At 51.8% G+C, this 10921-nt stretch overlaps 1 protein-coding gene across 1 annotated transcript in view; it reads right to left on the bottom strand.

The window, feature by feature from the left end:
- The window catches only part of LOC104271918 (phosphofurin acidic cluster sorting protein 1-like), a gene marked incomplete at both ends in the record, with an annotated part of 17951 nt that extends 7317 nt beyond the window's left edge, over positions 1–10634 (bottom strand). Inside the window, 8 exons of the mRNA XM_009866753.1 lie at positions 308–459; positions 1078–1137; positions 1935–2015; positions 3045–3136; positions 3291–3453; positions 3644–3769; positions 4130–4219; positions 10547–10634. Of these exons, the coding sequence (XP_009865055.1) occupies positions 308–459; positions 1078–1137; positions 1935–2015; positions 3045–3136; positions 3291–3453; positions 3644–3769; positions 4130–4219; positions 10547–10634 (852 nt within the window). The remainder of the gene's footprint in view (positions 1–307; positions 460–1077; positions 1138–1934; positions 2016–3044; positions 3137–3290; positions 3454–3643; positions 3770–4129; positions 4220–10546) is intronic.
- Positions 10635–10921: the final 287 nt, after the last annotated feature.

Below are 10921 nucleotides of genomic sequence, written 5' to 3'. Positions count from 1 at the left end.
GCAGGAAGACAGGAGAGCTGGGAACAGCGGGAGCTTAGATCAGGTAGGCACTCTTCCAGCAGATCAGTATCAGATGCTGGGCTGGCAGGAAATTAAATGAGACTAAACGTGAAGGAAGCCAGTTTTAATGGGCAGGTTTGAGTTTATTAAACAGGATACGCAAGTGAGGAGCTCAGTGGTGCCAACAGCGGTGCCAATGGAAGTGGAGACAAGGCAATTACCTGCATTAGCCCAAGCAACAGGAAAACGTCAGAAAGCTTTCTCCAGGTGACTGTGCTGTCAGCCTGTGACTCCCTGCAACCCTTACCTCAGGGTGGGCTTGGGTGTGCTGTGCACACTCTCGTTGTCCTCAATCTCCGGGCCGCTGTCACTGTTGTTGCACTCTTCCAGGCTGTCATAGAGCAAGCCCAGGTCTTCCTCCACCTCCTGGGTCTGGTCTACAGGGTCAGAGTCCAGGACCTGTGGGACCAAGCCCAGAGGGCAATGAAGAGATATGAAGTCATCTGCATCCCAGGCCAGGCACGTTACAAGCTCTCTCCCAGCCACGAGGCAACACCATAGCACCGGTCCTACCTCGGGGAGCCAAATTCAGGCTGTGGAAGAAGCAAGTGACACTGTTCATTAGGCCAAAGGAAGGTGCCAAGAGCATGACATCCAAAGGAGCCTCAGGCCCCCATCATACTCACTGGGAGTTAAGACACCTGGAAGGACCTCCACTGGCTGTGGTGCACACTCAGTGCAGGCTCCCACTAAGTCCAGCGAGCCCCAGGCTGATGTCAGCCCGCTCACAGTCATCAACAGGATCGCCCCTGCAATGCCAGCTCCCAGGGCAGAGCCCTCCTTCTCCTGGCCCCTCTCCCCAACAGCAGGGTGTTCTGATTTAAGCAATAGGAACAAAGCTGTGAAGGCTTTGGACAAGCCAAGGCCCAGTCTGTGCCGTGGCTCACACCACCTTTGGCAACACCCCTGAGCACCTGCAGCTCGCGCCTCGCACTCCCAGTGAGTGGGAATCAGCACTCTGACACCTACACAGCTGCAGGAGACACTGCCAGGTGGGGCAGGCTTCCTGCTTCTTACCTCCTCCGTCACTTTAAACCTCTTCAGCAAAGCCACAAATTTCTGCTTGAAGTTTGGTTGCTAAAGCAAAACAAGGGAAGAAAAAAGATGAGCAAAAATATCAAACCACGTTCCAGGTGACTAATGTACAGGCCGCAGCAGCTCTCTTTAACATATCATCAGCTCCTTTCTGGGTCCACTGGCCCCAGGTCAGCTATGATCTCCCTTGCTCTTTAAATTTGATGTAGAATTTGGACTAAATCTGGACTCCACAAGAAGCCGCTGTACCTAGGCATGAGAGAGGATGCAAGGACTCAAACTCTCTCTGCTACAGGCTGGAAAAGCATTTTCTCTCTATTTACATCCCCTTTCTTCCCAGACCATTTGGTTGAGGAATGCTGCCTTCAGGCAAGAAAAGATGGAGAACAAACTGAGGAAGAAGGGACCTACATGGCTGAAGCAGATGGGGACAAGAAGATGCTTGGAGAGTAGGGGGCTGGCAGGGCAGCTCCCCCATTCTGGTGACAGGCAGAGTGGCTGCTGATGGTTCACCTTTCACTGCACCAACCTTCCCCTTCCTCAGAGAGGGAAAGATAACAGACCATTCCACGGCAGCAAGTCAAAACTATGTTGCACACAGATTGCCATCGACACGAAGCCAGGCTGAATGCCGTACAGACCGTCAGCTGGGGTACAGCTCTGAGCAGCAAGCTAAGTCACTAATGACAAGAGACCTGCCTCTTCTTCTCAGAGCCAACAGCCCTCTCCCTTTCTCTGCATCAGTGCATTCCCCTCCCAAGCTCCCCTCACTCCCTGAAGGGAGGAGAGGGAGTAAATCCCTTCCATCCCTTTGATCACGTTGTAAATGTTGATGTTACTCTGGTCATTGACGTGGTTCGGATCATTTTCCTCCTAGCCTTCTTGGTTTTCCTCAAGTCATCCTCTTCATCAAACAGATCCTGCAGGAGAAAAATCAAGCCCATCAGAGCAACTCAGAGTGCAGGGAGCATCATCTCCCAGCAGTTCCCCCGCCCCACGCTTGTCTCCCATTTTGAAAAGCTTCAGTCCACTCTGCTCCCCGAGTCTTGCTTCTCACTTCTCCCACCTCTCTCTATGTAGCTCCTTCCCTCATCAGCACTGTCCCCCAAGAGACCATTTTCCCCTGCATCTTCTCCCTCCAGCTCCTCCAGAGGGACACGTACCAGCAAGACTCAGAGGCCAGCCAGTAGCTTTCTGCAACAGTCCTCGTTACAGTCTAAAACTTTTCTCTCTCCACTCACCAGCCTCCCCGTGACCCATGTGCTGTTCTCCTGCTCTCCCCTCTCCAGGGCTAGCTCAGAGGGTGCAGCACCTGAGCTCACAGAAAGTCTTCCAGTGATCAGCCTCAACAACACACACAGCTCCCAGGGACACAGGCCCTGATGTGTTATCCCAGCACGATGGGACAAGGTAATGCCTGAAGCAGGATTTGTCCCCGTGATTGATTAGCATGATACCACTGGTCTTTTTTGGCTTCAAGTGTAGGCACCACAAGACGAGGACAGCAAACAGCAGTGGCACAGCTCATCAAAGGGCTAGGATGGGTCTGCCACCTCTAACCATTTTCAGACCCAGACTGTACTTCCTCCTAACATGTCTGTTCTCTCTTGGAGAGAGGGCAGCTTCTGGCTTGTTATCTCAGGGAGATTAGAGAGAACCATGGTGCAAGATGGAGGGGACCAGCGGGGGTTTTATGATGCAGACGAGACAGCTTCAAGGACAGATGAGTGAGACCTACGCCCCTTCGAAGTCCCTTGTCTCATCATGGACTTGACAGCAGCCCACACTTCTTCCTGCTGTCAGGTATTGTGTCTCTCTGCCCTTTGAAACCATGACAAACACTTACAATGATGATGAGAGGGCCAAAGAGGTGATCGAGATCCTCAACCCCTGACTCATGCCCAAGAAACAGGATCATGACATGAGCCACCTTGCCAGGCCTTCCTTACCTGACCCTGCACAGCATCATCACTGGCTTCCTGCTCTGAAGAGAAGCTGTCATCCTCTTCCTCAGAGTAATTATCAATGTCTGGGGAGCGATCTGAAAGCAGACAGGGCAGATGCCACAGCTAAGTATGCCTGCCATGGCTCCAGTGAAGTGATTAGGATCACTGGCAGGCACCTGGGGACACATTCTGTTACCCATGTGCTGTCCCAAATGCCTGCCTTCAGGTCTGTGAGAAGCACTAACACACCTGAAGCTTTGATCTTAGGACCTGAGGGAACGTTCCCATCCTCATGATCAATGGGCTGACTGGACAAAGAGTAGATGCTGATTTCAGCCACTCGGATGTTCACGTCCTTCATGTTGCTGTGGAGGCCCAGAAGCTGCCCGCCGTCTGTTGGGTGCTGCATCACCTAGACAGACAGAGAAACCCACTGCCAGGGCAACACAACGGCAGCCGACAGCCCACCCTCTCTGTCTTACAGCTAACCCACAAAGCAAAGCACTCACAGCACCGAGCACCTGCTAGCTGGCCCAGCAACCTTCCCGGCACTGGCACAGGGAGGCCATGCAAAGCTTCTCTCTGCTCACAGCACCCTGTACCTCAGCCATGTTAATGATGCCCACTGCAAGGGTCTTGTAGCCCAGGATCGTGCGGTTCTTGTATCTCTTCCTCCGCTGCAGCATGATCTGTAGTTTGTTGCCATCTCTCTTGAGGAAGTGTGGATACTGGGAAAGGGACGCACAGGGAAGATAGCAACATGAGAGCAGGGCTCAGTGTGATGCACAGGTAAAATCTCTTCCTCGGTGCTGATGTACAGCAGGATCTGTCCTGCTGAGCCTTGAGGTGCCCTCTCAAAGGCCACCTGCACTCTGCGTTACCCTCCAAATCCCCATGCTCAGTAAAACCACCCCAGCGGCTGGCCAGGAGCAGGAATCTGTGCTGTTATGATGTGAGCGTGGGCAACCACAGGAGGCCCTTCGTCAGAGGGTGTCCCCTTCACACTAAGCCCCCAAAGCTGTGCTTGCCGAGAAATGCCAAGTGAGGGGCACACCAGGGAGCCCAGGGGACCAGGCAACTCAAGGTACCTGCAGTGAGAAGGTCAGCTCCAGCTCAGTCTCCATCAGGCCGCCAGGTGGGAGGACGTATTCATTTGATCTCAAGACTCGCTTTGAACCCTGCAACAAGATCAAGCATCCTGGCCATAGACCCCACTGCACCACACACACAACTCATTGGTGTTCACACTCCTTTCTGCTTCACCTCGCGGAGCCACCTTACACACACCAATCAACTCTCATGTGTCCACATATGCAGTGTTTTATTGCCCCAGAAGGGCAGTAAGAGAGGCAGCAGTCCAAAGGAACTTTGTGCCGTCTCATATATCAACATAGTTGCCTCTTCCCAGGACCTCACTGTATTCCCACATCCTTCCCAGCTTAATCCTGGCAGACGCTGTGGCCAGCAGGATCCTAAACTGGCTGTGGCCAAAAGCCATTCAGCAACTTAAGACAAATCCTAGATTTGGCTAAGGTTGGGTGAGGTTAGAGCCTTGGTGAGGTTGGGTGCCCCAGCTCTTCATCTTCATTGCAAATGCACAGCAGTCCCAGAAGTCGTGAAAGGAGCAAGCAGGTGGCATCGTAAAGGAGACCACACCTACCTCCCCTCTGCCATCAAAGGGAACGGCAATGGGCACAGGGCATGTTTCAGCGCTCAGTAAACTTGCTGACAGGCACTTCAGCAGGGTCCAGCAAGCCTGGGCGGTGCTGATATAAGGTCTTTCTTGTACCTCTGTTGCTGGCAAGGAGGTGCCTCCCATGCTAGCAAAGAAAAAGTCCGAACAACCTATGGAGGGGAGGTAGGAAAGACCTCCACGTTTCGCAGTGATGAGCATTACAGTTCTCACTGATACCTGAGCAAAGATAAGCTCTAGTGAAACCCTCCTAGGGCCTCCAAGAGGCCCAGTTTGAGCTCTCTGCAACATTGGAATGCACTGCCCAGGGAAGTGGTGGAGTCACCGTCCCTTGAGGTGTTTAAGGAGAGGCTGGATGTGGCACTTAGTGCCCTGGTCTGGTCAATGTGGTGGTGTTGGGACATAGGCTGGACTTGATGATCTCAGAGGTCTTTTCCAGTCTCAACGGTTTCTGTGATTCTGTGTGATTCTGACTGTTCCCAGCCACTGTGCCGGGAGCAAGGCCTTCTTGTGAAAGGTTTTCCTAAAACTGAAGAGAGGAGGTGGAGCTCATCCTCTTCACCATCTGTGAGCTTTCTCAGCCAAGAATGCACTGACTCTTCCTTCCTGAACTCTTCTTTAATAAAAGATGATAGGTGGTCACTATAACAGCGACCATTTACTTCAGCAGGTTGACCATTTGAGGATTATCCACCAAAGATTCATTCTTTCATTGAAACACACATACCGGCCCAATCATTCTTCTTGAAGATGCTATTTCTGGGGACAGAGCTACAGCAAAGGAACGGTGAGAAAGCCTGGGTGGCGCGTCCAGTGAGTGAAGGTTTCACAAACACCGCTGTTCTGAGCGTTACTGTCAGTTACCACCATGGAAGTTACACACCCAGCTCTGGCCCTGAGCAAAATGCCCGTGCACATCCACGTGGCATTGCTAGGACTGGGACACAAGCTGTTTCATTTTCACAATGCAAGCAGAAAGGAGCAGCAGCAGAGCTCAGAGACCCCTAAACAGCAGAGGTCCGGGCCAGCTCTTCATGGGTGCAATGACCTGTCAGACTGCACCCTGGCTGAGCTCAAGCCCTAGAAGACAACTGGCTTGTGGAGTCAAATGAATAGAGAGAGATTGTAATGTCTAAGCTCAGCCAGAGGACCAGCACACAGGGGACCATGGAGCATAGCACCTGGGACATGGGGTAGAAAAAGGGCCAGACATTGTACTGCAAGTGCATGAGGTAAGTCCTCTCAGCAAGGTAAAGCCACTACCTAAAATTCAAGTTCAGCCTGTGAGGTGCAATAGGTTTCATGAAACAGATGGCACTTGCATATCCAGTAAGAAACATCAATCACCTTTGTGAGCAAACCATGACCCAGAAGAAACTAGCATGGTTAAACGAATCAGAAACTACCACCTGGGGGCTACTATCTGCCTCTCAGCAACAAGGAGTTAAGAACAACTCAGGATTCCTCGTAAGGTCACCACAAACCTCATGAGATTCAATAAAGGCAAAAGCCAAGCCCTTCCCTAGGACATCCCACAACTTTGCGGGGAAGAACCACAGGCAGCAGTGCATACTCTGCAGAAAGGGACAGGAAGGATCCTGGGGGACATCAAGGTCCCCCTATTGCAGCAATGACACTAATCTCAGCACAGGCAGAGGAAAGGGATTCCTCCACTCTGCTCAGCTCTGGTGACACCACAACTAGACTCCAGACCCAGTCTGGGTTCCTCAGCACAACACAGTCATTGACAGACTGGAGCAAGCCCAGCAGAAGACATCAGGATGGTCCAGGGCTGGAGAACAAGACATACAAGGAGAGGTTGAATGAGATGAGGTTTGTTCAGCTGGAAGAGGAGAAGGGGTACTTTACCGATGTCTACAAGCACTTAGCAAAAGGGTGTGGAGAAGACAGAAGTGAACTCCCCTCAGAGCTGCACAGAGAGAGTAAGAGGCAACATGGAAGAGCTGGAACATGGAAAATTACCATTAGATTTTGAGACTATATTTTTCTTCTCTGTGAGTGCAGGTAAACCTTGGGACAGGACACAAAAAGACTGAAGATTCTCCATCCCTTGAGAAATTCAAATCTCAGCTGGACATGACCCTGAGCACCCAATGTAGCTCAGCTGCTCTGCAATTTGAGCAATGTCAGGCAAGATCAATTTCTCAGCAGAACAGCAGAGAATCAGCATCAGTACCACAGGAAAACTTAGTATCAGACTGTTACAGTAAAGATTGCAGATGACAAAGACTGTCAAGGAAGTGAAAAGCAACGAGAGAGGTTGTGGTCATGGATCTTCACTACCTAATGGACTGAAAACATTCAGGAGCTTTCACTACTCTACACAGGCACATGATGCCCAGATCTGGTTTGCAAGGCACCATGCCCAGTTTCAGATATAAATCTGCCCTGATGGGTCTTGTTTAAAACACAGGGTTGAATCTAGAAGAGCATACCAAACCTGGAAAACGAGAGAGAACTGACATAATATGGAAGATTAGACCAAGGCAGACAGCAAAGCACTGCCCAGAATTCAAGCTGAAGGTGTATTTTTAGAGAGAATAGCCCATTAAATATCATTAGCAAATTTAGTTATTTTAGGTGCATCTGAGATTGCTCAGGCAGAAGTGGAAAATCCTACAAGTGGTTGCAAAACAATTAGAAGCAAAGCATGAGTGAGGTGTAGACAGAAAAATCTGCATGCACCTTCCAAGCATAGCAAGAAGAAGCGAAAAATCCAAGCAGGTCTGGGCTAGCAGGCAGGCCTGGCAGAGACAAATGAGCCTGCATAGCACTCGTTCTGGTCCACTGCATAGGGGCTGCCAGCACCATCCCTCTCCAGCAGCACCGAGGGATGAACCTGAGTCAGCAGCCACATCTTGCAAGCAGTTGCAGGAAGATCTGCATCCCTCCCACAGCACCTGTCACAGGAGCTGAAAGTGCTGGGGCTTTTCTTCTTTCTTCTGGTGTTTCCTTTGTTCTTCTTCTTTCTTTGATTGCCTCCTTTATTCACGGCTCAAGACTGGGTGTTTCTGAATTATAGTAAGTCTCTCTGCCAAGAAGGAGCACCACATTTCCCTTCACACTATAATCAGTTACAACGCCAAGATAGATGTCTGCACCTTTATGGAGCTGAGCCAGGCACATCTGAATCTTTGAATGCCATGCTGAACAATACACAGAAGGAAATATTCTATGACACCTCCAGTCTATTAAAACAAATAATGAGGGATAAAGTTTTAAAAACCATTCAAGTGACAGGAGAGTAAGTTCCCCTTTTCACAGTAGTTCAGACTGTATCTCACTGGAAGCCACTAAACATTAAATATTCAAATCACCTCAGGAAAATTGGTATGTTCTGTAGACACAGAAAGCTCCCTTAGTCCTTTGACAGCAGTCTTTTCAGACGAAGGAGCAGATAAAGCACGTGCCATACTTGGAAGCTGTCTTATAAGATCAGAAGTGCATGATCACTGTGAGAAGATCAAATATTCTAGACAGGCTTATGCTATCCTTTGGGTCACGTACTTTCATCGAGCAGACTGCCTCCAGTGCTGTGGCTGTTATTTCAGTGCCAGCCTCACTCAGGCAGGGTCAGAGCTTTATTTCCATACAATCTGCCCTTCAAAACAGCAACCTCCTGACAGGCAACTTCCCTAACCCAACACAGCTACTACTAAAATGAGAGAAAATATAGCTCCCCTTTCCATTAGTCCCCAGCTACCTCCTTGGAAACTTTCAAGTCCTCCACAAATTACATGCATGAGCTGTTTCCATCCAAAAGACAGAGATGGCTACGCTCGCTGGGCAGCCTTCAAACAGCTTCTTGCTAGCATGACTCATTGTTACCTAGGAGAGGAGCAGGAAGGATGGATTCATCTGAGACCATTTTGTGGGCAGGCTGTGCTGAAGCTGCCTACAGCTTCCATCTGCCTTCCAGGAAGGCTCGGCAGCCCCCAACCCTGCCAAGGTGGCTGGTCAGGCAGGTGGAAGCAGCCTGGAGAGGCACACAAATCCACCCCACCACCCCAGTGAGTGTCAAGCCACAGGGTAATGTGGGCAGCAGCATTCTCCTCCAGCTTCTTTCAGCTTTGCAGGAAGCCTACACCAGCACGCAGCCACGGGTATGTGGCCACACAGAAAGGAGGGGACCATGTTTAAACTAAGACCCTGAAGGCAGCCTCCATTCCCTGGCAGGGAAGGGAGCCCTGCAGTGAAGAGCCCCCGTAGCCTCAAACAGTCGCTGCTGAAGCCTCATAATTTCTTTTGCCTGCAGGGTGCAAGGCTGGCCTATGGCAGGCATGGGGATGATCTCTTTGGAAAGCTGAAGCCCCGCTGTGCAGCCTCTCCTGCATTTGCCGTACATGAGAGAGGGGGCAACCGAGGACATGCGCGCTTAGCACGTGGCAGCCCCAGTGTAAGAGAGGTTGCACAGGAGCCCAAGGTTCCCCAGGCCAGAGAAGCGCAGACAGCTTGGGCCGACAATGCAAGAGATAAAAGGAGTGAGGGATCAGCCTTGCCCTCCCAGCCCCGTGGGACCCACAGCTGGCTCCCAGCCCCCCAGTCCTGTGCTGCTGGCACCTGTGGCCCAGCCTTGATGCTCCCACATTTCCAGGGGCCAGGCAGATCTCTCCTGCCCAGGCTGTTCCCTTGCTAAAGCCTGTACCAAAGGGTTCAGGTCTCAGGGCTGAAAGCCCAGTGCCTCCAGCTCTCCTGAATGTGACCATACACTCGGCGATGGGAAGGCCCTGACGCTGACCGATGGTGTGTGGACCACAGCATCCTCCTGCTGTCCTCATTCCGGGTTCCACACATTTCACTTTCAGATCCTTCCGTGCAAGTGAATCAGGTCTGCCATGAGGGCAAACCCCATCTCCCAGAGCTCCGCTAATACTGCAGCTTCCAGCACTAATCCAGGATTTAGATTCTAATGTGTGCAGCACAAAGGGCTCCATGGGAGCGCAAAGCTGCTGAGCTCTCACCCTACAGTGCTTTCAATGGGATCAGCCGCTTTCCTGCCAGCTGACAAGAATGAAGGAAGGGCACCAGCACCCCAGCTGAGTTAGAGCAGCTGTGGAGAGGACAGCATACTCAAGAGGCATCTTTCTTCCATGCTGGCTGTCGGCAAGTGGAAAGATTTGTGCCTGCACCCACAGGGACCCAGCTCTTCACCATCAACCACGGAGAAGGTGGGGCAAGGATTGCACATACCAGGATGATGGCAAATTCCTGCTCCCCTTGGTCACAAAGATCCTCTCCCTTCCCTTCTGCCCGGTTCAGAGTGGAGGCACCAGGCCCAGCAGGGACACACAGAGAAAAGCAGGGGGCAGCAGTGAAATCACACAGGGTGCAGGTGCAAATGTCAGCAGAAATCGTGCACGAAGCCCCCGATTCCTTGTGCCCTTCCCACCCTTCATTCCCCAGGGAGGGGATCCAGATAGAAGGCACTGCTAGAAACCACCCAGTGCTGAGCCTGTCTAAAAGGTGGAGAACTGAGGGGTAGGGGATGCCAAACTCAAAACCGCGGCTCGAGAGGAGGGCCCTGGCTGAGGCAGGCAGCGAAGCAAGACGTACTCTGTCCCAGTGCAGAGGCCCAACCAAATTCATCCCCGATACAAGTCAGCATCAGAGAGCTTCCTGCTGCCCCTGGGGCATTGCTCCCACCTGCCCGAGAGCAAGGATCTCCCTGAGGGTGCTAACCGAGACAGAAGCAAAGGGTTGGCACAAGGCAAGGGACATGCAGACCAGCACTTCACAGAGAGCACAAGGGCGGAATGGCTGCCATGAGGCAGCAGCAAGGAGAGGAACCTACCTGAATCTTCACAGCAATAAGCACAGAGCTCAGCTCTTTGTCCAGCTCTTTCAGCACCGTGAGTTTCTTCAGGCGCAGACTGCAGAGCCTGTAAGACAGAGAGAATGGGACACATTCAGGCACCACCATCCCTGGGGCCCTGCCACATGGTACCCGGTGCTCGGAAGGCAGCCTGGACGCTTGGCCCAGCCACAGGCACAAGCTTGGCCGAGGAACGTCGGCATTCATGCACCACCGAGACAGCCCATTGGGGAAAAAAGGAAAGGAGGAAAATTAACAGAGCTAAAGCAGGCTTAAGGGATTAGCATGCGACAGGAAGTCCAACAGCAGGCCATGTGGTAAAGAGATCCCTTCCCAAGTACGGCTGTTGCCAGC

This window comes from Apaloderma vittatum, unplaced genomic scaffold, assembly GCF_000703405.1.
Source record: "Apaloderma vittatum isolate BGI_N311 unplaced genomic scaffold, ASM70340v1 scaffold22263, whole genome shotgun sequence".
In the NCBI taxonomy this organism is placed as follows: domain Eukaryota; kingdom Metazoa; phylum Chordata; class Aves; order Trogoniformes; family Trogonidae; genus Apaloderma; species Apaloderma vittatum.
Note: the sequence above shows the minus strand (reverse complement) of the source record. Positions and strands in the feature narration are given on the sequence as shown.